General features: G+C 49.0%; 4 protein-coding genes across 5 annotated transcripts in view; 3 read left to right on the forward strand and 1 right to left on the reverse strand.

The window, feature by feature from the left end:
- Positions 1–24,962, forward strand: part of LOC113445898 (calpain small subunit 1) — a 266,631-nt gene that overhangs the window by 35,334 nt on the left and 206,335 nt on the right. The gene's annotated exons all lie outside the window — the stretch shown is intronic.
- Positions 2–5,139, reverse strand: LOC113445901 (cytochrome c oxidase subunit 7A2, mitochondrial). Its single transcript, XM_026715297.2, has 4 exons — positions 5,009–5,139; positions 2,642–2,725; positions 2,070–2,154; positions 2–296 (listed from the first exon to the last, which is right to left on the reverse strand). Exons 1-4 carry the CDS (start codon positions 5,021–5,023, stop codon positions 241–243), a joined length of 240 nt encoding a protein of 79 aa, XP_026571082.1. The 5' UTR covers positions 5,024–5,139; the 3' UTR covers positions 2–240.
- LOC113445936 (ribonuclease T2-like) lies at positions 5,725–12,468 on the forward strand. Its single transcript, XM_087940227.1, has 10 exons — positions 5,725–5,808; positions 6,115–6,220; positions 6,299–6,356; positions 7,093–7,160; positions 7,329–7,386; positions 7,782–7,846; positions 8,809–8,922; positions 10,367–10,415; positions 11,091–11,165; positions 11,777–12,468. Exons 1-10 carry the CDS (start codon positions 5,745–5,747, stop codon positions 11,942–11,944), a joined length of 825 nt encoding a protein of 274 aa, XP_087796353.1. The 5' UTR covers positions 5,725–5,744; the 3' UTR covers positions 11,945–12,468.
- ADAD2 (adenosine deaminase domain containing 2) lies at positions 13,085–22,948 on the forward strand. The gene is made up of 8 exons (XM_087939408.1): positions 13,085–13,312; positions 13,792–13,911; positions 14,676–14,826; positions 15,899–16,063; positions 17,743–17,957; positions 19,239–19,473; positions 21,467–21,599; positions 22,268–22,948. Exons 1-8 carry the CDS (start codon positions 13,150–13,152, stop codon positions 22,376–22,378), a joined length of 1,293 nt encoding a protein of 430 aa, XP_087795534.1. The 5' UTR covers positions 13,085–13,149; the 3' UTR covers positions 22,379–22,948.

Raw genomic sequence — 24,962 nt, forward strand, 5'->3', positions numbered from 1 at the left:
GGTCTTTGTCGCGCTTGTTTTATTCGTGTCGCTGTAGGGATCGAGTACACTTTGGAAAAAGAAACAAGCCAAACTCCACACGGTTCCTCGCTGGTTTGGTCTCGCAAGCTCCCCAAACTACGTCTTCCTCTTCTCTGCTTCCGGAGTTTTCTAAACAGGAGCAGGGGTGGGGGGGGGTGTGGGGGTGAGATTGGATTGGGGGTCCCAGCAGGGTCTGGCCTGTCATTCCCGGCTGCCTCCTCAATGCTTCTTGATTCTTCCAAGGAGATAGATGTGATAGAGGGCATAGCAAGTGGCTGGAGAGGAACAAAACAGGCGTCAGGATTCCAGCCATCACCCTAATTAAGCCATGATTCTTGAGCCAAACTTCAAAGGATTCATTAGAGGCGACTTACTGGCACTGCCCTAAATGGAGCCAACTCTGGCATACGTAAGTTACATCACCAGCACCGGCAGGAGTGGGGTTTGCTGCCTGTAGAGCACAGGTGTCCATCCATGGCATCTTTTAAGACTTGTGGACTTCACTTCCCAGAATTCCCCAGAGAGTTATGTTTACAGGCCTCAAAAGTTTTAAACTGACTAAGGTTGGGCATCCTTGTTGTAGAGCAAACTCTGTAGACAGCACAAACCCCTCTAGCACTGACGAGGGTACCTCGTTGGGTCACGAAACATCTGCGAAAAAGCAACTAAGATTAGGTAGCCCCAAGGAGCCCACGAGTCAACTCTTGAGCTACAAATGTGGTATCCGTTGTCAGAGGTCTCCGAACTTGGCCACTTTTAAGACTGGCGGACTTCAACTCCCAGAATTCCCCAGCCAGCTAGGCCTGTTTTTCTTCTCTCTTCATCTCCTAAAGCGGAGAGGGATTGCAGAGGAAGGGATTGCAAGAGAGTAGACTCTGCTGGCTGGAGAATTCTGGGAGTTTGAAGTCCACCAGTCTTAAAGTGGCCAAGTTGGTGTCAGGATTCTAGCAATCGCTCTAATTAAATTATGATCCTCGAGCCAAACTTCAAAAAATTTCAAAGGGTTCATTCGAGGCGACCTCCTGGCCCTGCCCTGCATGAAGCCAACTCTGGCCCACGTCATTTACAGTCCCCTGTGACCCTGTTTCCCCCCCCCACTCCCCCCTGGGTGTGTCATAAATCACATTCTCCAACTAAGCGCTGTTCAAGGACTGGGTGTCATCAATCACGTTCTCCAACTAACTCTATTCGCAGGCGAAAACTCTGGTAGTTTAGCTACAATCTTTTAAAGATAAAGAGGTCAAATGTACTTTCGCTTTCAACTGCTCTTCCAGATTTTCTCCCCCCCCACTTTTTTTTTAAAAAGGCAACTACTAAAACAGGCACAGGAATGTTTGATGGGTTGACAACAGGCTGAATTAGAACCCAGATGGTTCTCGACTTGCAACCATTTGTTTCGTCAGCTGTCACAGCACTGAAAAAAAGGGACCAACGGCTGTTTTTCATTCTTGACGACCATCGCAGCATTCCCCACGGTCACATGATCCAAATTTTGGGCGCTTGGTGCATCCGGCTCATATTTATGACGGTCATGCGGACGCCATTTGTAACCTTCCCAACCAGCTACTAAGAAGCTAAGTCAACACGGGAACCAGATTCGCTTAACGACCACATGGTTGGCTTAACAATGGAAGTGATTCACTTAAGAACAGTGGTGAAAAAGGTCATAAAAAGGAGCAAAGCTCACTTAACCGTTACCTGGCTTAGCAATGGAAATGCTGGCCTCAACTGGCGTTGTAAGTCAAGGACTACCTGTAATTTGGCCATTCATACGGGCCGGAGCCCAGAGAACAATTTCCATGGGGCCTCCCCCCTTGAATTGTGTGTGTGTGTGTGTGGGGGGTTTCTGCTATATGTGTTTGTGGGTCCGTGTGTCCGTGCGTCACCCGTAAAAGTCTGCTGTCAGCGGATGCCATTGTTGCTTTCGTTGTGAGTCCTGGTCGCTTCACGTCTTGACTTTTCGAATGACCCCCACTCCACCCCTCTGCAGCCCCCTCCCCACCTTTCAGTTCCCAAAGCCCGGAGGGGGAAGGGTCGACTTCACTCACCAAAGGTTGCGATAGCCATGGTGGCACGATACATCACCATATCGGAGGTTCCCTTTTTCAGGTGCACCGGCAACTCATTGTTTGCCTGGGGTGGGAGCACAAGAGAGCCCCCACTTAATTCGGTGACGTCCACACCTCTTAAAAAGACTGCATTTGTCAAAAATGGTGTACGCAGGGTCTCCTGCTTGGGCAGGGGGTTGGGCTGGATGACCTACAAGGTCCCTTCCAACTCTGTTAATCTGTAAAGCCTCACTTTGAGGTGGGGAGTTGTGGCTGCTGCAGCCACTCCTGGGCTGCTGAGTAGCCCCCGCCCCAAAAATAATAAAATAAAATAAAATAAACCTAGAACCAGTCCGGTCGAGTGGTTAAAGCTCCAGAACTCTCCAGGCGACAGAGTTCTATTACCGCCTCAGGCATGAAAGCCGGCTGGGTGTCTTTGGGCCAATCAGCAGGAGACGGCGAGTTCTAGTTCTGCCTTAGGCCTGAAAAGCGTGCGCTCCCCAAACCGGCTGCTCTGCCGGTGGGATCCCAGCCCTGGAAGAAGGATGGTGGGGAGGCGGCCAACGTCTCACCTGGAAGATCTTCTGATATTCAGAGACTTTGCTTTCCATTTGCCGGCCGGTTGTGAAGCATCGGAGAGACTGCAAGCGAGTCGCCTGTAACCAAAACGAGCTCTAATAAAGATTTGCAGGGTGGGGGTGGGGAATTCTTTCTTTTATTTTATTTTTAAAAATCCAGCAAGGAGGAATAAAGAATAAGAATAGAATAGAATAGGAATAAAACAATGTAGAATGGAATGGAACATAGAATATAGAATATAGAACAAGGGTCTCCAAACGTGGCAACTTTAAGACTTGTGGACTTCAACTCCCAGAATTCTCCAGCCAGCATATATTTAAGACTTGTGGACTATGCTATGCTGGCTGGAGAATTCTGGGAGCTGAAGTCCACAAGTCTTAAAGTTGCCACGTTTGGAGACCTCTGCTATAGAATATAGAATAGAATAGAATAGAATAGAATAGAATAGAATAGAATAGAATAGAATAGAATAGAATATGGAAGAGGAATAGAATAGAATATAGAATAGAATAGAATAGGAGAGAAGGAAGGAGAATAGAATAGAATAGAATAGAATAGAATAGAATAGAATAGAATAGAATAGAATATGGAAGAGGAATAGAATAGAATATAGAATAGAATAGAATAGGAGAGAAGGAAGGAGAATAGAATAGAATAGAATAGAATAGAATAGAATAGAATAGAATAGAATAGAATAGAATAGAATAGAATAACAGCTGGAAGGGACCTTGGAGGTCTTCTAGTCCAGCCTCCTGCTCAGACAGGAAACCTTATACCACTTGTGGGCAGTCCCCCAATCTATCCCGTACTATTATTATTGGGTGGGGGGGGAGTGTTTTCTTGCTCCCTCCCCATTTACTTTCCCACCCTCCCAATTTCCCCCCCCCGTCCCAAACGTGGCTCTTTCAAGAGCATTTGAGATGCGGGGGGGGGAAAGCCCCCTGGGCAGCAAAGGAGGGAGGGCAGCCCCTTCAGTCAGGGGCTGTAGCAAAATAAATAAATAAATCATTTCCTTTCTGAATCTTCTCAAACAAATAAATAAATGCAGACACAGGAGCAGTCTGTGACTTGATCACAACTGCCTGCGCCGTTTCTCTTCTGTGGCGGGCCCAGGTTGTGTGTGTGTGTGTGAAAAGTAGACACGCGCACACGCGCGCATGCACACACACACACACACACACACACACACACACGCTTGTAGGAAAGGAAACTAAGTTTGCAAGGGAACAAACACAAACCCTACAAAAAAGTTAAAAGTAACTTAGCTGTCAAAGGATCCAAAACCATAAAAGACAGACCAGAAATAAAAGTTAAATAAGCAAAAAAAATAATAAGAGAAGACCTGTCTGATCTTGATGAAAACAAACCACCGGGGCCTGATGGATCACATCCCAGAGTTTTAAAGGAGCTGGCAGAGGTCATCTCAGAACCGCTGCACCGTATATTTCAAAAAGCACCAGGGAACTCCCAGAGGACTGGAAAAGAGCTGATGTGGTTCCCAGCTTCAAATAAGGAAAAAAAGGTGCAGAGAAGAGCAACCAGGATGCTGAGGGGACTGGAGGCTAAAACATACAACGAACGGTTGAAGGAACTGGGCCTGGCTAGTAAAGAGAAGGACCAGGGGAGACACGATAGCGGTCTTCCAATATTTAAGGGGCTGCCACAGGGAGGAGGAGGGGGTCAAGCCATTTTCCAAGGCGCCTGAAGGCCAGACAAGGAATAATGGATGGAAACTGATCAAAGAGAGATTCAACCTGGAAACAAGGAGAAACTTTCTGACAGTGAGAACAATCAACCAACGGAACAGAAATTTGCCTTCGGAAGTTGTGGGAGCGTCATCACTTGAGACTTTCAAGAGGAGACTGGACTGCCCTTTGTCAGAAATGGTGTAGGGTCTCCCACTTGGGCGGGGGGTTGGACTAGATGACCTACAAGGTCCCTTCCAACTCTGATGATCTGTATCTGTATCTGTAATTGAGCTGCCCTGCATAATTTTCCCAACTTCTGCTTTTTGCAAGTAAATAGGTGCAAAACACACTCCCTTCCTCACACCCACTTGCACTTCCTAGGGGTTTTTTTTTTCACACACTCCAGGGGGACCAAAAAGCAGAATTGAAATGTTTTGCTTTCGATCGACCAGATGTGTCTCGCCTCCCACCAACCCAGAACTGGAGCTACACCAGAGACCTGTTACTCGTCCAAAACTTTTGTTTGTGCGAATTGCACGGCCAAAGGGCACATTTATTTTATTTTTTTTGCTCAGGCGTTGAGAAGTAGCCCTGAGCCCCCCAGGAGAGGGGGGGGGCTGCAATAAACTGGCTTGGGTGTTTGCTCCCCCTGCCCCCCAATTCTGTTTTTACCAGCAAGGATCTCATTTTCTCCTGCGTTTGCTTCTCTCTGCTTTGCTCTTGTGCTCTTGGTGGGCCTCGTCCTTTGCTGAGGCTACTCCAAGGATACTCCTCCTCCTAGTGCCAAAACAGCTGACAGGGGTGGAGACAGCTGGAAGTGGCTTGACCAGATGCCAGGAGTAAGGGAAGCTGGGAAGGTCAAAATACTAGTTGCAACTGAGCCTCCTTCCCCCCACCCCTGCCCCAATCCAAAGGGGGAGCAGAGGAAGGCGAGGGGGAATCTCCTCCCCTTGGTACCACATTTAAAGACCCCCTGCCCCAATTCATTGGCTGAGGCCCAGAGGTTGTGGGGGGGGGGGGCTCCATCGTTGAAGGTTTTCAAGAAGAGTCCAGAATGGCCCAGGGCAGGGAGGTCCAAGATTTGCGGACTTTAACTCCCAGAATTCCCTGCCCAGAGCAGGGGTTGTCTCCAAATGTGGCCACTTTAAGACCTGCGGACTTCAACTCCCCAGAATTCCCCAGCCAATGCTGGCTGGGGAATTCTGGGAGTTGAAGTCCACCCATCTTCAGGGGCCGAGGTTGAGAAACTGAGCCTTTAAGCCATTCTGGGGAACCACGAGGCCTCCCTCCACCTCTTCCACCAGCCCACCTTCTCAGGAGGATGTGAGGTCCCCCGGGGGTGTTGGTTGGTGTGGGTCACAGCTGAGCCCTGGTTCCTCCCCCTCTGTGCAGAAGTGAAAGCAGTTGGATGCTTCTTCTTGCAGAGTCAGTCGGTGCCTGGATCTTGGAGGAGACGGAGGTGGTGGTATCAGGTAGGCTTCCTCTCTGTGCTGGTGTGGTGCAAGCGAAGCTGAACCTTGCCCAACGAGGACCAAGGAGCTGCGACAGTGAACCCTCATGGTTGGGGGCTAGAGAGGTCCTCTAGCATCTTGGGCACCCCAGAAAAACTTCAACCAAATCCGGAATCTTCTGCAGTAGAGGTTCTGCCACCAGGAACCTGAGACTTCCCGTCCACTTGGCCACCTTCTTTGTCCAAGTTCTTGGAGCCAACGTCTTTCTTCCTGAGCCTCTGAAGACCACCAGGTCTCTCCTCGGACCCCCTTCTGCTTTCCTTGCAGACATGCCACTCAGCTGGGCCGTGCTGGGCTTCCTCTACACCGGCTCTTTCTTCTACCTCTTGAGCTCTGAGAAGCTGTGGGAGAAGTCGGAGAAAGACCCCTCCAGGTAGGTGGGACATCTTGCAAGGGTGAGGGCTGGAGAACCCGAGGGAGAGTTGATCGAGGGGTTGCATTTTCCTCGCAGGCTCTGTCCTTGGGAATGCCTGGTCTTTGTCCAGATGTGGCCCAGCTCCTTCTGCGTGGTGAGTAGACTGAAGAGGAGGGATCAGTGCCTCCCCCTCCAAAGAGCTCATCTAGAACTGAGCAGCGGGCTGGGCTAGAAGACCTCTGAGGTCCCTTCCAGGTCTACTCCTTTCTAATTCATGACGGCCTACGGAAGTTGTGGGTCCTCCATGATTGCAGGATTTCAGGATGAGGTTGGACCACCGTTCTCACCTTTTCTCAGAGAAGGGAGGGGCAAGTCAAATGGACCGTCTGTTTTTGAAATCATCTTCAGGTTCGACAGGGGACAAGGGCTGTGTGTGTTGGATTTGGGGATTAACAGGTGAATCAGACAGTATTATCAGGATAGGAGAGAGAGTGTCAATTTTATTTTTTGCCAGTTGAAGGGAATATTTATAGCTCAGGGCTGAACTGGGTGCTCTTTGAGCTTGGCTGTTTTCTTGCAGACATTTCACGACCCCACTAGGTAGCATCATCAGTGCTTTGGTGCATCAGTGCTTTGATGCTTCTCTTTAGCACTTACTTAGTTGGGTCGTGAAACGTCTGCAAGAAAGCCACAAAGCTCAGAGCGCACCAAGGATCCCTCAGTCCTCCTCCTCCTCCTCCTCCTCCTCCTCCTCTCTACAACCCCCTCCTCCTTTCTAGCACTGATGATGTTACCTAGTTGGGTCATGAAACGTCTTCAAGAAAACTACCCAGCTCAGAGAGCGCCAAGGACCCCGGAATGTTATTTCTTTTTCTATCTTTTGCTCAAAGTTTCTGCCAAGCAAGTATGACTGTGTCATGTCCGAGAAGCCCAAGAACTGGACCATCCATGGATTGTGGTGAGCTGCTCCCACCTGGCTTCTCTGTAACCCCAATCCCTCTTCCAACCCTCTTTTGGCCATCATGGCTGCCACCCTGGACACCCTGGGAAATGGAGTTTTCCCGCGGGAAGCTACGAAAGCGATTCCTACGGTTGGGAACATGGCCTTCCACTTTTCTCTCCCCAGGCCCAGCGATGTTCAGAAATGCTGCCCCTATTGGCGTCTCTTCCCTTCCGACCTGACAGTGAGTAAAATTCTCTCCTAAGAGCATCTATAGGTTCATTGTTATTGTAGTCTCGCTCTTTGGGTCCTCTTATCCCAAAACCCAGGATGGGCTTTGCGTGGCGCAGCTTATTCAACAAGAGAAGAGCAACTGAATGTTGACTTAGCACAGAGGTCTCCGAACTTGGCCACGTTAAGACTTGTGGTCTTCAACTCCCAGAATTCCCCTGCCGGCACAGAAGTCTGGGAGTTGAAGTCCACAAACCTTATATTGGCCAAGATTGAATGCCTCTGGCATAGGGTCTCCTGCTCAAGCAGCGGGTTGGACTAGAAGACCTCCAAGGTCCCTCTGTGATTCTGTTATTCCAACACAACCTGTGGCTGATATCTCAAGTCATTTTTTTCTCTTTCTCGCAGAACCTGGTGCCCGAACTGAACCGTCACTGGCCAACTTTCACCAATCTGAGCAACTTCCAGTTTTGGTAATCCCAGTTAGAAGAAGAGAATGACCCTCTGGAGGTCTGGTGGATGGTGGGGGGGGCCGGTGGGGACGCAGAAGAAGCGGCGATGGGACATCGGTCCTTCCATCCAGGGTTTCTTGACCGTTGCCCCTTTAAGAGATGCGGACGTCAACCCCCAGAATGGGGAATTCTGGGAGTTGCAGTCCACACATCTCAAAATTTTGCAACCTTTTTTTGGCTACGATCCTTAGACAAATCCCTGCACTTGTTAAGTGAATCCTGCATTCATTAAGTGAATACAGTTCTCTCGATAGACCAGAGGTCTCCAACCTTGGCAACTTTAAGACTTGTGAACTTCAACTCCCAGAATTCCTCAGCCAGCAAAGCTTCCTCAAAGCTGGCTGAGGAGCTCTGGGAGTTGAAGTCCCTGAGTCTTAAAGCTGTAAGTTCAAATGGCCACTAAACAAACGGTCGTAAGTCAAGGACTACCTCTAGAAATATTCTACACCGGTAGTGGCTAACCTTTTGGGGCTCCTGGGCCAAATATTGTGTGTGCGTGCTTGTGCACCCCACACAAACCTCCTGCGCATGTGCGCGCAATCCCCACCCTGACCCCCTTACCTGCACTGCACCTCCCAGCTGATTTTTGGCTCCTTTGAGGCCTTTTTCGGCCTCCCAGAGGATTGAGGAAAGCTTCTGCAGGCTTTGCAGGCCGAAAAATGGGCCCGTTTTGTTACTTCCGGTATTTCCGGAAATACAGGAAGTGATGAAACAGGCCTATTTTTTGGCCTGCAAAGGTTTTCCTCAAGCCTCTGGGAGGCCGAAAGTCAGCTGTGAGGCACGCACATGCACAGTGAGGTATGTTTGCCTGCGGCTCGTGTGCCAGCACAAATGGCTCTGCGTGCCACCTGTGGCATGTGTGCCATAGGTTCACCATCACAGTTCTCCATGAACCGCAGCGTGATTTGTTTCTCTTCTTCCAGGGAGAAAGAATGGGAAAAACACGGGACTTGCGGTGGCTGCATCGAAACCCTGAATAGTCCGAAGAAATTCTTCGGGGCTGCACTTTTCCTGCACACCAAATACAATATTGACAGGTGACCTGGAATCCCACCTCCCCAAGGGGAGCCCCGACTTTCACGGGACTTTGAAGCAGAAATTTAAAGTGGCTTCTCTAAGGGGAAAAGTGTGGAGTTGCTCTGGAACGAGGTTACCTTGAAATCTGGGTGAACCCAAAGGTGCTTCTTCCAAGAGGCAACTGTGTTCGGAGTATTGTAGTGAAAATTCAGCGCCAGAAAAGTAAACACAGATGGCCGAGGCTTCATTTCACTTCTTTGTAAACATATCAAGTGAATTTTACAATACCAGTTGTAGATTTCTCCATCATGAGCAAACTCAGACAGAAGCAGACACGTTACAGGTTCAGAGCAGAACAGCAGCAACCCAGGAGCTCAGAAACAGACCTCAGTTTCACTTTAGTTCAGCAGGCAAGCAAGACACACAGCAGAGGAGAGAAGCCCTTTCACTTTCAATAGACAGACTCAGAGCTTAACAGAGTTGCAGAGCTTAATATAGAGCCACGCCTAGCCTACTTCTAGTTTCAGTTTCCAAACAGTCCTCATTGGCTGATTTAGTTGCTATGGCTATTCATTGGCTGACCTTGTTGCCAAGCTCTGTTCCAGTTCATGAATATACTCTGACAAACTGGACTTTCTGGGTTTTTTTTTTCTCCTTGAAGAGGTTTCACTTCTCATCCCAGAAGCTTCTTCAGTTCTGACTGGATGGTGGAGAACAGAAGAAGCTTCTTGGATGAGAAGCGAAACCAAGGAAAAACTAAGCCCAGTTGCCTCTTGAAAAAAGAAAAACACCTTTGCAACAACCAGGACTTGGATGGTTGCAAATCTCCACAGACAAACCTGGGTTAACCCTAACCCTAATCCCCTCTGTCAATAGGGGTTCCACTTCTGCCCCTCCATCTCTTAACCCTGAAAGAATAAAGGGTGACTTAACTGAAAATGTGGGTCATGCAAGAGGCCTGGTTCACTCATCCTAGGAAGGAGAAGGTGGCTGGCTGGTTTTAGAAGAACAAGCTGTAAGATTCCAGCCCATCTTGGTTTGTTTAGGAAATCACGGTTATGCAAAAATAGGAGATTGCAGCATATGCCCACCTGGGTTGTGTAGAACCACCAGGACTCAAAATTGTTTTATTTTATTATGAAATTTATTTGCTGCACCTCTCCTGGGCAGGTTACAATATCTAATTCTGCCTTGTTCCTCCCTGGAGTTGAGCTGGACTGCACAAATTTGATTGATAAATAAGATTAAATAATAAATAAGATTAAATGATCAATAAGATCTGACCAAAGGGGCTGCAGGCCGCTGCTTCAGGGAGAAGAGGACTTGGTTCAGCCTAACCAGGAATCTCGGTCTTAAAGAGGATTAACTTGTAAAGTCCAGTTTTAAAATAAATCTCAAATGAAGACAAACTTATTCTGCCTTTCCATTAATTAGCACCGTTGGCTTCCTTTTTTTAAACTGCAGGGCCTTTGAAAAGGCAGAGATTATTCCCTCCTGCCAGCAGAGTTACCAGGTACCTGTTTTCCCCCCCCCTTTCACTTCCCAAGAATTGAGGGTCTGCAGAATATGGCCAAAATACTTGTTTGAATCACTTGGTCCCTAAGTGGATCCAGTTTCCCCTTTAACGTTGTTGGAAACTGCTGGAAAAGTCATAAACCACATTACCTTGAGATTTTGCAAACAGGCTGCGCGCCAAGTTTTGACTATGGGGATACTACAATAGTCCTAAGTATGAGGACGGGTCGTAAGTGCGAGTCACTTTTTTTCCCATGCTGTTGTAACTTCAGTCACTAAACCAGAGGTCTCCAAACTTGGCCAACTTTAAGGCTTGTGGACTTCAACTCCCAGAATTTTGGGAGTCCACAAGTCTTAAAAGTTGAATTTGGGGAGTTGAAGTCCACAAGTCTTCAAGTTGCCAAGTTTGGGGACCCCTGCACTAAACTCACTTAACAACGGCAGCAAGAATGGTCGTAACATGGGGCAAAACTCGCTTAGCAACTGCCGTGCTTAGCAACAGAGGTTGTGAGTCGAGGACGTGTCATAATGCTAGGCAGATCTTTCAATTCGACTGGGTCTAGGTGGGTGGGTTTCTTAGCTGTAAGGGGGGGGCGTTGGGGTCCCCACCCCCAGAATTGCTGGGTCTCTCTTCCCTGACCCCCCTTCTCTTTCCACGGTCTCTTCTCCCCAGCTGAGCACCTTCGTTGACGCCCTGGAGCATCTCCTGGGACCCCGGTACCAGCTGCAGTGTGTGACAGACAGGCAGGTGGGTTTTTGGCTTCCCCCAAAAGCACTAAGCCGGCTCTTTGTCCCGGCAAAACCCCTTTTATTAATCGAAGGTGAATTTCTTGCATTCACTTTCCGCCAAAGGCCTGGCAAACAGGCTTTCAAGGGTGTGATAAGGAGCACAGACCTCATCTAGCCTGGAGAGCTGCCAAGTAACTATTTCCAAACGCAGTGCTGACAAGGAAGGACTCGGCACAAAGTCTCTGAGGTGCACAGACAGATCTTCCCACGGCTGCAACGGATGAATTCTTTCCTGCAAAAGCCCCCTCCCCTTTTGCTCCTCTTTTAATCCCGACGGGAGGGGCCAACCCCTTGTTCCCTAGCTGTTCCCTTCTCCTGGCAGCTCCGCCCCTGTGCTCACTGGGAACAGGCTCCAACTGTTCTTCTGCCCCACTGATCTCTGATGGCAGCTGATAACTGGCCCCATCTCTGCCTCTGATGCAGAGCCCTCGTCCGAGCCTTCCTCAGCCTCCAGGACTGGCCCAGGTTCCTCCCCAGCCTCCTCCCCAGACGCCGGCGGGCCACAACACCTCCCTGCAGTGCAGGCCGCTTCCACTCTACCCCTCCTGACTCTTTCTTCTTTGTTCGTAGGGACGGGAGCTGCTGGTTCAAATCAAGGTTTCCCTCTTCAGCAACTTCTCCACGGGCTGCGTGGCAGACCCCGCTGTGGGCATCTCCCCTTACCACCCCTGCAGGGCTCAGAGTGGGATCTTTTATGTACCTCCCAATCTGAAGGATCCCCGCCAACCCTGCCCGTGATGATCCAAGAGAGATCAGCCGGAGGCGAGAGAGACCGGGAGGGAAATCCATCATCCTCAGCTGGGGTATTTCCACCCACGGACTCCACGGACCGCCACCCATCCATTTCTTCTCCCTCCACCGAAGTTTGGGGAATTTGAAGCCTCCCTGCGGCCAACTGGGAAACCCTCCCTACTAAATCCATTGGCCACACGTGGCCAACCAGAATGGCGGGTTCCAAGGAGTTCTTGAAAATGCTAGATAGTCCTTGACTTACGACCACAGTTCAGCTCAAACTTTCCGTTGTTAAGCAAAATAGGAATATTCTTGCCCTAAGGTAGCAGCCGGGAGATGTAGCTGCCCAGGTGGGAAAACTGCCAATCCCCCTTCACCAATCCTTTTGCTTTTCATACTTTATTGCGTTTCATACTTTATTGCGTTTAATCATGAGGAAAAAAAAGGATACGTTCCAATCCTGAAGAATACGGCCAAGGGGAGCTGCTTAGTGGAGTAAAATTAGAATAAACAGATCTAATATACACTCTAAATAAATATCTGGTGTCTTTTTTCCGGAGCGGGAATAATGAAAACAACCCTTATCTTGATAGTTTAGTAGTTGTTGTTTTTTTTAAATCTGCAACATTTTCAGGAAAGCTTGGGAAAAAAAGAGATTTGGAAGCCCAGCCCTCTGCAAAGAATTCCATTGCATGCTGGCGGGGGGATTCTGGGAGTTGAAGTCCAGGCTTTTGAGCTGGCAAGCCTGAGAAGTGCTGCAGCCCCCAGCCCCATCCAGGGCGCTTCTGGCTCTGGGCGACCCCGAAGAGCAGAGGGCTTTCTGAAGGATCCGGGGATCCATGAGCAGCAGCTTGATTGGCTGCTGGGGGAGCAGGATCCGAGGGATCCCCTTCCCGGAGATCTCTCCCCTAGGAAAGAAGGAAGGAAGGGCGTGGTCAGACTCCTGACACGCCCCTCCCGACCCCGCCTACCCAGGCTCCGCTCCCGCCACCTGTTGCAACCGGGCGCCCGCCGCACGCGCTGCTTCCCTGGCCCGACTAGTGGCTGGGTGTCCCCCCTCATTTGGCTGGGGAATTCTGGGAGTTTGAAGTCCCGTCCCCCCATCTTCAACCCGTTTGCAATTTTCAACGCCGCCGGGGTGAAATTGCAGCGCGTACTCAGGAATTGGTGCTTCTTTTGCGGGAAAAGAAGAAGGGGGGGGTGGGGGAGGAATGGAGGGTGCAAACTGCCGGGAAGCGAGCCTTGTTGCACGCCCTTTCTGGAGAGGGCAGAGCCAGAGCCCCCAACCCTGGAAGGAGGAGGAGGGGCAGCAGCAGCAGCACCAACCTTGCGCCCGGGGAAATCCGGGCCTTCCTCAGGAGGCTGCGGAGAGAGGTGGGCGCTGCTGGGTGCCAAGGGGGGTCTGGGAGGGGGAGGGGGCTCCGAGGGCAGGTGGGGAGCGCAGAGAGACCCGCATGGGGAGGAGGGGGCTTGAATGCAGCGCCCCCGGCACGTGGAAACCCTGCTGTGGCCGTCCCGAGTTGCAACGGGATGAAGGAAAACTTGCAAAGTGCGTGGCCAATTATGTTGGGACTTAAAAGAGGGAGCGGGGAGGTTCACGTGTGTGTGTGTGTGTGTGTGTGTGTGTTTTGTGTGTTGCAGGGGGCTGCACACCCCAAGTTGAACATTGTAAGAGGAGAAGTGAGGAGAAGAGAAGTGTCTTTCATTGCTAGCGACCTGTTGAGATTTTCTCCTTGTTGGAAGCTTTGCAAACTCCTCCTCCTCCTGCTCTTCTTCTCTTCCACCTCTTCTTTCTTCCTCCTTCTCTTCCTCTTCTTCCTCCATTTCTTCCTCTTCCTCCTCCTTCTCCCCAGAATCCTTCCATCAAGAGCGATGCGCGGTGATCACCAAGGTTGTGTGTGACAAGCTTCTCGCGGAGCAGCCGGCCTTCCAGGGCTGTTTGGGCAACGTGGCGGCCTTTGTCCTGGAGCAAGGTGAGCCCCCGTTGAATAGAATCGAGTTGGAAGGGACACTTGTTTTACTACTGGTTCTGTGGCCCTGTTGGTGTGTGTGTGTGTGTGTGTGGCGGGGGAAGGATTTACTGCAGGATCTCCCCTCCTCACCCCACCGACCTGCTTTCCAGCTCCCTTCTCCTATGCAGGGCAACCAAAGGAGACCCAGCTGGGAGGCAGAGAAGTGGTGGGATTGGCTGGTTCTCTGAACTACTCAAGATTTCTGCTTCTGGGTCTCCAGAACCGGGAAGAACCGGCTGAATCTCACCTCTGTTCTAGTCCAACCCCCTGCGTGATGGCAAACCTATGGCACGCATGTCGGAAGTGGCACGCAGAACCATTTCTACCAGCATAAGAGCTGCTGCCCGGAACAGATCCACTGCGCGCCGCCCGCCAGCCAGATCGTCCAGGATCTGCCATGTGTGCCCACCGGGGGGCAGGAACACATGTATATGCGCAGAGGTGGATGGTACACACGGGTGGGTTGCACACACATGTGCAGGGGAGGGTGTGTTGCGTGCACACGTTTGGCACGCCACAACGCAAAGGTTAGCCATCACTGCCCTGTACCATTTCAGACAAACGGTGGTCTAATCCCTTCTTAAGATCTTCCAATCGTTCCGCGGACTAATCGTTCCAATTGTTCCTTGTATGTGTGACGTGTTTTATTAGCCTTCGGTGTCAGCGACTGCACGGCTTCTGTCGACGCCGTACGCTAAATGAAATAAATGCAATTTTCTCGGAAGGGGCGGCTGACAGCCAGGGCGCCTGCAAGGAGACCTACGAGCTGGTGGCCCTCGGGGTGGGAGACGTTTGCTATGAGGGCTGGATGGAATTCGACGGCCGGAAACTCCATGACTTACACGGTCTTGTGGTGGCCCGCCGGGCCCTGATGAGGTAAGGGCCTTCCCCACTCCTCCCCCAGAAACGCCCCAGGATTTGAGGAAGGAAGAGGTAGACGGGCCCAGGCTGAGATGCCTCCCTTCTGCAGGGAATCCTTGACCGCAGGTGAGCCCAACTCTTCCGTTGCTAAGCGAGACAGGTGCAGAGTTGAGTTTTGCCTCACTTTAGGATCTTCACCGCCACCGTCGTTTAGTGAACCCCTAAGTTAGGAACACGGTTGTTAAGCGAATCTGGCTTCCCCCATTGAGTGGTCACAAAAGGGAGGAATCACGTGACCCTGGGACCCTGGAAACAGTGATAAATAGGAGTCAGTGGCCCAGCATCTGAATGTATATTGCGTGAGCCTCGGGGATTCTGCGACTATCGTAATATGAGCCACTTGCCAAGCGTCCAAATTTTGGTCAGGTGAGGCTGCTGTTGAGGCTGCCACAGTCATAAAAGTGAAAAAAAAAACGGTCGTGAGGCACTTTTACCAGCGTCATAATTTCCAACAGTCACTAAACAAACTGCTGTAAGTCAAAAACGATCTGTAGTTCCTTGATGGGGTTGGGCTGCTTCGGTCCCTGTTTAATGGGAGGTCCCATTGAATAGCCCCCCCACACACTTGGGGTGGGATTCAGCCGGTTCATACCGGTTCAGGCGAACTGGTTGTTAAACCAATCGGCTGGCCCTGCCCCCCCGGAGACTCCAGGCGGCCTGTTTTGGATGCAGGTCAACGCAGGGGCCATGAAGTGGCTCTGGCAGGGGGAAAAACAGGCCTTCCGGAAGTTTCCAGCTCGAAAACAGGCCCATTTCCAGACTTCTAGGACTTCCGGAAGGCCTGTTTTTTGCCCAGAGGCCCAAGGAAAGCCTCCGGACTCTGGGGTGTGTGTGTGTGTGTGTGTGTGTGTGTGTGTGTGTGTGTGTGAAAAACAGGCCTCCCGGAAGTTCCAGTAGGCCACACCCACAACGACCAGGCCCACCCAGCAACCAGTTCACTGCCCAGTTGCTGGGATTTTTGACTCCCACCCCGTAATCCATGTCACCCCACCGATCCCGCCCCCCTTTGATTCTGTTCCGTCCTCAGATATTTCTACAAGCAGCTCCTGCTATGCTGTAGCCAGGATCCGGCCGCGTTTGAGCAGGGCATCTTTTGCCCGGTGGAAGGTGGGGAACTCCTAAGATTGAAGCCCCGGTGCTACCTACATCTCTACCTGAGCCAAATGCCGCATGGAGCAATGAAAAAACTCCAGTGAGTGTCCCGGGAAGGCTGGGGTAGGGTCCAGAGCGGGTGAATGATGGAAAAGGGGGATTGGATCGGACCAAGGTTTGGCGTTGATGTTGCCAGGATCTACAAGGTTCCTCCTCCAGGTTTTAGAAGATACGATAGAAACCGAATCTGGGACTTTGATTCTCACTAAAACTGGAGGTGAATGTCAGCCAGCCTTTCTCAGCCTTGGACACCTTTAAGGCGAGTGGACTTCAACTCCCAGAATTCCCCACCCAGCACGGCTGTTAAGCGCGTCTGGCTTTCCCCCATTGACTTTGCTGGTTAGAAGGTTGCAATGACACTGCAGTTGTCATAAACCGCATAAGTGCAGGTGACTGTGGGGATGCTCTAATGGTCGTTAAGTTATATCTTTTTTTTTAGTGCTGTCGTAACTTTGAACGCTCTCTAAACAAATGGTTGTAAGTGGAGGGCTTCCTGCATTTAGATCTCTGGCCATGTTGCCTGTGGTTGTTGTGGCCGTTGATGGAGCTGGCAGCAGAGTCAGGCGGTAGCAAGGAGATTGGGGAGGAACCTGGACCGGTCTTGGAGGCTGAGGAGGGCTCGGATGAGGGCTCTGCATCGGAGGCAGGGATGGGGCCAGGACAGGCTGGCAGTCGGCAGCTGCCTTTGGGTTCGGACAGCAGTGAGGCGGGGGAGCTTCTGGAACCGGTTCCCAACCTCCGCATGCGCAGGGCTACCAGAAGACGAGAACGATTGAGAAAGCAGGGTTGACTCAGGAGTAAGGCCACGCCTCAGAGATGATTGGCCCCTCCCACAGGACATAAAAGAGGAGTGAACGGGACAGGAGCTTTTGCAGGAAGCAATTAGTTCATCCGGTCGGTTCAAGCTTTGAAAAGTTCGGTTCGACTGTGCGTCAACTTTGGCAATTAGCTCTCTGGTGGGTGTTTATGAACATCCTCCGGAAAGACTGTTTGCAAAGCCTTGTAGGCTGTGAATGAAAGTAATTCACAGCTGTGGAGATAAAAGAGGTTTTGCTGGAACTTAGATTGTGTTCCATGCATTCCAAAGAAGCCTTGGTCAGGACACTGGCTCTCCGACCGGCATCCTTCCGGGAGTGGGATCCTACCGGTTCGGACCGGTTTGAACAAACCGGATGTTAAAGTTACAGCTGGTTCGTCAAACCGGTATTTCAACCAACTGGCTGGCCCTGCCCCCCCCCTCCCCCCCAGGAGTCTCCACGCGGCCTATTTTCAGTGGAGATAAGTGCGGGGTCTGCGTGGAGGCTCTGGGAGGGAGAAAGACGGGCCTGGTGGAAATCCAGAAACAGGCCTGTTTTCATCTTCCAGTGGGCCCCCAGAGCCCAGAGGAGGCCGTTTTCGCCCTCCCAGAGGCCCGGGGAAGGCCTCTGGATCCTGGAGAGTGCGAAAACGGCCTCCCCCAGGCTCTGGAGGCCCACCCGGAGCCAGAAACAGGAAATCCCAGTAGGCCACCCGCCAACTGGGCAGCGAACCAGTTGCTGGGATTTTTGAATCCCACCCCTGCATCCTTCCCGTGTCCAAACGGCATTGTTGGCATGAACGATGTGTCGGTTGGAACCGTTCCGGCAAGATCAGAATTTGTGGGGTGGGGGGGTTGGGACATTTTTGCCGCTCCAATATTGCCTGCTCTGACCTCCCCCTTCGGCCTTTGCTTCCTCCCAGCACCCCTTTGCTGAAGTCCAACCCTTCGGTCGATCTGCATGTCAGCATCAAAGGGCGGCTCAAGCCCGTCTCGCATTGCAGCCCTACCATGCTGTCCACCCATGTCTACTGTGCCTCCGGCAGTGACAAGCTGACCCGCTGGACCGTCCTGGGAGTCCAAGGGGCCCTGCTCAGCCACTTCCTGCATCCCGTGTACATCACCAGCATTGTCCTAGGTGATTATCGGATTAAGTTGGGCCGTGGTTGTAAGTCAAGGACCGTACGAGGTTGCCATGACGTGTGTTTTCTTTCTCTTTTTTGGTGTATAAATTTTTTATTTGGTATTTACAACAAATCCATCTTTCATTTAAACAGTGTGTCGACTGGATAAGTATATCTTGTGCAAACAGTTGTAATTAACATACATTCCTTAACTAAAATACCAATAATTACATTTTCTTTAAAAACCATTATCCCATATTTTGTCATTATAACAATCTGAATGTCAACTCATAAAATATTTCTATGGTCTTTTTTAGAGTTGCCAACAGACAGTGTGCAGCTTGCATTCCATAAATGTTTTCAAAGATAGTTTCTAGATGACTGAAGTTTCTGCTGTGCAAAATTCTAGCTGGGGAGCATGATTGGTGACTCTGGGCTATGGAGGTGTCCCATTGGAGGATATGAATTACGATACACCCAGGGGGTGGGGGAAAACCAGGGTCAAGGGTGACAATGAATTATGTGTCTGGGAGTTGGTTGCACCCAGGCAGCGCCGGACATGTTTATTCCTAATAAATCATATTTAAGTTTTGGAAGTTCGGCTCGAGACTCATATTTAAAAGGGGGTAGTCCTGACACTTAACTTATTTCTGCTGGAGTCCTGACACTTAACTTATTTCACTATATATTCATCTACTCAATTTTAACTTATTTCTTATTTTCCAACCATTGATAAAATAGATCCCATACCATAGAGGATTCAGTTTCTTCTTTTTCTTTAATTGCTAATGTTAATCTATTAATTTCTGCACATTCCAATATTTTCTTAATCACATTTTCCTCTGCTGGAATTTTTGAGCAAATATAATTCTAGCTGCAGTTAATATATGAAGAATTACATATACCTTTTCTTTACTATAACTTTCAGGTACCATCCCTAGAAGAAGTATTTCGGGTTTTAGATCTACATGTTGCTTTATCGTCTTTTCCAACCACGTGTGTACTTTTGTCCAATATCTTTTTATCTTCTACACATATCCCACCACATGTGGTAGTATGAGCCAGGTGTCACGTGGCACTTAGCTGATAAACATGTTTGCCAATTTTGCTGGTGCCAAGAACCATCTATAAAACAGCTTATACAAATTTTCTTTGTATGCTCTTGGTATTGATAATGTATAGTTTCTATTCCCTGGCTTCTGCCACTTATCTAATTCTACGGCATAGGCCGAAATTTTCTCCCGCGCTATTTGTGTTTGCTTTCTCTTGTCGCTTTCGGACTTCTCCATTTTCAGCTGACTCTTATCACAACCACGACATTCTCTATTGGGTCCTCAACGAGCATTTGCACCTGGGACCGGAAGAGGGCTTCCCCGAACCGTACGGTCACAAGAAGATCTACCTCTTCGAAGGGCCCCCCGTGACCCCCTTCAACTCCCCGACAGAATGCGGCGCGCTGAGCCTGAACTGGTGCGCAGGAGACGAGATGCTGGAATGTGTGAACGGAGCTGTCGGGAAGGCCGAAAGGGAGTGAGTGGAGGGGGCTGGGGGCTGGGGGGAGGCAGTGGGGACCGGGCTGGGGGAGACCCAAGACCGGTTTGTCCTAGCGGGGTGGCTGAATTTGATTTAGGGTGATTGATTAGGATTGTGGAGATGAATTTGGGGGAGGGGAGGTGGGATTGGTTGGAGACTGATTTGGGATTGACGAGATTGATTTGGGATTGATGAGATTGATTTGGGATTGACAAAACTGATTTGGAATTGACGAGATTGATTTGGGATTGACGGGATTGATTTGGGATTGACAAAACTGATTTGGGATTGATGAGATTGATTTGGGATTGACAAAACTGATTTGGAATTGACGAGATTGATTTGGGATTGACGAGATTGATTTGGGATTGATTTGGGATTGACAAAACTGATTTGGAATTGACGAGATTGATTTGGGATTGACGAGATTGATTTGGGATTGACAAGACTGATTTGGGATTTATGAGATTGATTTGGGGTTGACTTGAGATTGACTTGGGATTAATTTGGGGTTGACTTGAATCTGGCTCATAGGAATCCACTCTTTATAATGGTGTTAGTCCCAACACGATCCATTGTACCCTTCAACAAACTACGATTAATACAAGCTCGGGTTTAGCATACTCCGTGAACTGAAGGGACTCCATGGCAAGATTATTTTGATACCCCACTGTTAAAAATTCTGCATACCCATCACTACACAATTATTCCCTCGCAGCCTAAGCCACGTTATCCAAGGAAGTCAGGTATCTGTCATTCCAAAAACCTGCTAACTCAAGAGCCATTCTTGTAAGCCGTCTGTTTCTCCAGGAAATGTTTACTTAATTACTTAACCCTTTGAATACTTAGAACATGAGAGTCTGTTAAAAAATCAACAGCAAGATGGAGGTGTTTCGATTTTCGGAATTCTACATTTCTGCCATCTTTTTAGACCAGTGTTGGCACCTCGGCAGCTTTATGATATGTGGACTTCAACTCCAAGAATTCCCCAGTATTCTGGGAGTTGAAGTCCACTGTCACGCCCCTGTTGGAATCTGATTCCGAGGGCGGGATCGAGCAGCTGACAGGGAGTGGGAGCGTGGCTCCGTTGGCTGTGGAGGAAACTGGGGAAGGGCACAGTCCGGCTGGGCATTCAGAGGAAGACCCAGGCCCACCCCCTCCTCATCCTAGGCCCGCAGGGAGGAATGGAGAAGGGAGCAATGTGGGTTATGGGGGAGGAAAGGGCCCTGATTCCCTTCATTAGCTGCAGCTGGGAACACAGGATTTAAAAAGGGCGTTTGCGCACAGCACCTTGCTGGAAGCAAAGCGTGCATTATCTTTGTTTGTCAAGTCCTATCTGGGTTCTGGTGTCCTCCCAATTGTGTGTGTTTTGTTATCTTTTGAAGTCTGCAATTTCTTATCCTGCCCTGCCTCATTAATTGCTTCAGTGGGGTTTGTGTTAGTTTTTATTTATAATTTAGATGTGCTTTGGGTTCGGACTGAATTTCTTTCCTTTAAACACTGTTCTTGGGAGAGTTTTTTTTCTCCAGCTGATGATAACTGGACATTGGGGGCCAAGTTGGGGGAATTAAAAGGACTTTACCTACTTTTGTGACTGTTGCTTTTGTGCCACGCCCCTTTGGGTCATCACATCCACACACCTGAAAGCTGCCAAACTGAAGAACCGCTGTTTTAGAGAGCCCAAATAGGAGGCGAATAGAGGTCTGCAAGCTTCTGAGTTGTGTTGCACCTTGTTTTAGGTTTTTGTTTTTGTAGGCCAGGAGTTGATAAGCTTATCACCAATCCAGTGTTCCTGTCTCTGGTTTTGTTGATCCAGTGGGCCACAGGAGTGGAGAAGATTGGGCTCAAGAGTTGGGTTTTTGTGCCCCGGCTGAAAGATTCACTCCAAGTCCTCCACAATGGAGGTTTTAAAGAAGAGTTTGTCTGAAGTGGTGTAGGGTTTCCTGCTTGAGAATTCTTCCAACTCTCGGTACTCTGTTTTTTCCCCCAGCATTGCAAATCCAGGAGGCGGGTCCCGACCTAGCCGGCTCTGTAAGGCCGCCATGTTGAAATCCTTCCGGAAGGTGGCCCAGGAGATGAAGAGAGAGGACTTGACGTTGCTATTGCCGTATCACGAAGCCAAGGTGAACCTTTGAACCTGATCTTCATCCTTCAGGTCTCTCTACAGCAGAGGGTCTCCAAACTTGGCCACTTTTAAGACTTGTGGACTCCCAACTCCCAGAATTCTCCAGCCAGCTCTGCATTGTACACACAATCCCACCTTGGGTGGATTTAATTCAAAAATTTAATTAATGTTTGTACAGTGCCATATGAATGCAACATCAGGGGTTTTCAATTCAATGTGTAGGATGCGTGTTTGTGTTTATTTTCATAGCCCTAATGTACACTGAAGATGGTATTTAATTTTGTTGTGCGAGGTGCAAGGACAATAAAAGTAAACTAAACTGAATTCAAGAAACCACGATTAAGCAAATACTTGTACAGTTTTCACCAGTCAGTGTGGCCTTTTGCTTCTTGGATCAATGAAAATGGAACCCCAAGTTGAGTGTCTCTTGAATGTTCCTCTTAAGACTTGTGTTTTTCAACCTGGGCAACTTTAAGAGCTGTGGACTTCCTCTCCCAGAATTCCCCAGCCAGCATTTTTCTAAGATGTGTAGACTTTAATGCTAATTGGGGAATTCTGGGAGTGGAATTCCACACCTCTTAAAGTGGCCAACTTTTGAGAAACAAAAGTCTTAAGAAGAACATTGAGGAGATACTCACTCTTTGCTTCTCTTTTCCTCTTTTCCAGGTTCAAGCCACAACTTACCAGCGTGCAAAACTCCAACTATACACCCACTTGAGTGTACGGAATTTGAGCAAGTGGCCTCAAAAGCAGTTGGTGGACAGTTTTTGCAGATAGACTGGCTTGGGTAGCTGAAGATCCCCTCCAGCCAATGGATAGGAGCAAGTTCCAGTGAGATCTTGTTCTCAGTTTCGTTCCCTAAATTATGGGATTGTTGATGTTTAGTGAGTTTCGACCCAAGATTTGTAAAACTAGCTGGTTTCAACAAGCCGGAAGTATGGTGAACTACAATTTTTGGTTTCAGGCCTAATGTTCAGAGAAGATGAAACTGGTGAGCAGAAATGGAGGCTGAACTCGTAGGTCTTCCTTCAAGCAAAAGACCCCCTGAATTTATCTAGAACAGGCGTCTCGAAACTTGGCACCTTTAAGACTTGTGGACTTCACCTCCTAGAATTCCCCAACCAGCTTCTGAGAGTTGAAGTCCAGCAGTCTTGAAAGGTGCCAAGTCTGGAGACGCCTGTTCTAGAATCTGGATCTGTAATGTTTTGCACTGGTGTGGCACTTAATACCTGAAAAAGTCACACCAATATGTGAGAGCAGAGCATCACGAAGAAATACTGCGCTGCCTTTGGAAAAACCCACATACTTCCAAAGAGCAAATTTTGAAGTTATGTTGAGGGTGGATTTTTTTAAAAAAAAATCTATAAAACTATATTCACGTATGTTTACATTTTGCAGATGGAACTCTTCTTTCAGAGTTAGCAGTAGGATCCAGACAACCAAGTAGGGCTGCTTTTAAGCAAGCTGTAGTCTTGTTAGTTTCAATTTTGCACCTCTTGTTAAGTTTCAGAATTGCCCCTGGGGAAATTTCAATGTATGCAGATCTTTTTTTTAAGAGATATGTTATTTATTGATGCTTGTTTGGAAATGCGCTTTCTCTGCTGCTGTTTTTGTAGGCCAAACTTGACTGCCCACTATTCCAATTTAGAACGTGTTGGTTTCAGACATTTGAGTACCTTGCTGTGTCTTGCTCCAAAGTGCTACACAACATCAAGACCTTGTTGGAAGTTGTGCTGAGCCCAGCTGTGGTTTGTTTGGCTTTGTCTGAATACAGGGTGAGGCCCTCTCAGTTGTGTTTCATTCAATAAAACCGTAATTAAGCAAACTGGGATTAACGAGCAGTTGTGGATATGTTCAACATCTTCTTCCCTTGCAGATGTTGGGGTGGTCTGAGAAGTGTGGAGGTCTGGAATTAGAGCCAACCCAGGGGTGCAGGTGGCAACACACAAAGACTAAAATGGGGAGCAGAATTATGCGAATTCGAGAGGAAGAGCCAAACAGCTGGATGGAAGCATTCAGCTTGGGAAGTAAAAAGCAAGAATTGCCCCCCAAAACAATGGAGAGGCAGGAATCCCAGGATGAGAGATTGGATTAGGATTTCAGGTGGGGACCCCAATTTTCACATCGTTATCCTGCTCTTCGAGGTTATAAAAATGGATGGATGGATAATATATTGGATGGATGGATGGGTAAGAGATAGTGAAGAGAGATGATAGGTGGATGAATGGATGAAAAAGAAGAGGTGATAGATGGATAGGTAAATGGAGAAGGGAGAAAAGTTAGCTGATAGATATAGATATAAAAGATAGGATGGATGGATGGATGGATGGATGGATAGAGAGGTAGAGATAGATAGATAGATAGATAGATAGATAGATAGATAGATAGATAGATAGATAGATAGATAGAAAAGATAGATCCATTAGATATAGATAGATGATGGATGATAGGTAGAATAATAAGAGGATGGATGGATAGGTGGATGGATGGATGGAGGTATATAGAATGATGCTAGGGTGAATGAATGATTGGGTAGATGGATTTATTAGATAATACTTGCTAGATATAAAATGATGATAGATGATGGATTAAATAGATGGATGAATGGATGGATAGTGCTTTGTGGATGAATGGAGTTCAACCTACCATTTTGAGGTTAGGGTTAGGACTTCAGAGTAGCCAGCATTGGTGGGAGGATGACATGCAAACCGGGAGCAACTGCATTGCTGCAGCAGCCCCAGAGGAGAGTCCTTGGGGGTGAACGATCTTAAATCAGGAAGTGTCCCCCCCGTCCCGTCCCCCCACGAGGCATCCTCACCCTCCCAGCCAGCCTCACTTCTGCAGACCCAGGGAGACACCCCCCGATTTCTTCCTTATTGACCTAGAGAGAGCCAGGTGTGAGGAAAGAAATGGATTTATTGAACACATACAACGTGGGTAAGGAGCCAAGGGCGACAGCATCGGTTACCACAAGGGTTTTAAAATGGGCAGGAGGACATGAAATTTTTTTTTGGGGGGTCTAAAAATCATAGCGGATCTAAAAAGGGGGCAAATAGATCAGAAGTCATGCAAATGGGGTCTGCCAGCTCAATCCCCTCCTTCCCCCCAGTTGTGCTCCCAATTGGCCTGTGCGCCGGCTGCATTATTGGATGCGAAATGGCTCTCGTGCCACGGAAAGTTAAGTGGACAACCTACGTGACTCCAGTGGGACTTCCTTACCTGCCAAAATCTCTCTGAGATCCTCAATGGATTTCTGGAGATTTTATCTGGCAAGGCCTCACTTTAAAAGGTGTGGACTTCAATTCCCAGAATTCCCTAGCTGCCCATGAATTCTGGGAGTTGGTCCCAGAGTCCCCCATTA

This window comes from Pseudonaja textilis, chromosome 10, assembly GCF_049901715.1.
Source record: "Pseudonaja textilis isolate UNSWEBS1 chromosome 10, rPseTex1.2, whole genome shotgun sequence".
NCBI classification, from domain to species: Eukaryota; Metazoa; Chordata; class Lepidosauria; order Squamata; family Elapidae; genus Pseudonaja; species Pseudonaja textilis.

Coding starts and splice junctions, on each gene's coding strand:
- LOC113445936 (XM_087940227.1), top strand. CDS start 5,745: ATGCTTCTTCTTGCAGAGTCAGTCGGTGCCTGGATCTTGGAGGAGACG. Junction 5,809..6,114: donor GACGGAGGTGGTGGTATCAG/GTAGGCTTCCTC, acceptor CTTTCCTTGCAG/ACATGCCACTCAGCTGGGCC. Junction 6,357..7,092: donor GGCCCAGCTCCTTCTGCGTG/GTGAGTAGACTG, acceptor TTTTGCTCAAAG/TTTCTGCCAAGCAAGTATGA.
- ADAD2 (XM_087939408.1), top strand. CDS start 13,150: ATGGAGGGTGCAAACTGCCGGGAAGCGAGCCTTGTTGCACGCCCTTTC. Junction 13,912..14,675: donor GGCCTTTGTCCTGGAGCAAG/GTGAGCCCCCGT, acceptor TTTTCTCGGAAG/GGGCGGCTGACAGCCAGGGC. Junction 17,958..19,238: donor CATCACCAGCATTGTCCTAG/GTGATTATCGGA, acceptor CTCCATTTTCAG/CTGACTCTTATCACAACCAC.
- LOC113445901 (XM_026715297.2), bottom strand. Junction 2,155..2,641: donor AATATCAGAAGATCTTCCAG/GTGAGACGTTGG, acceptor CTCCCACCCCAG/GCAAACAATGAGTTGCCGGT. Junction 297..2,069: donor CATGGCTATCGCAACCTTTG/GTGAGTGAAGTC, acceptor GTTCCTCTCCAG/CCACTTGCTATGCCCTCTAT.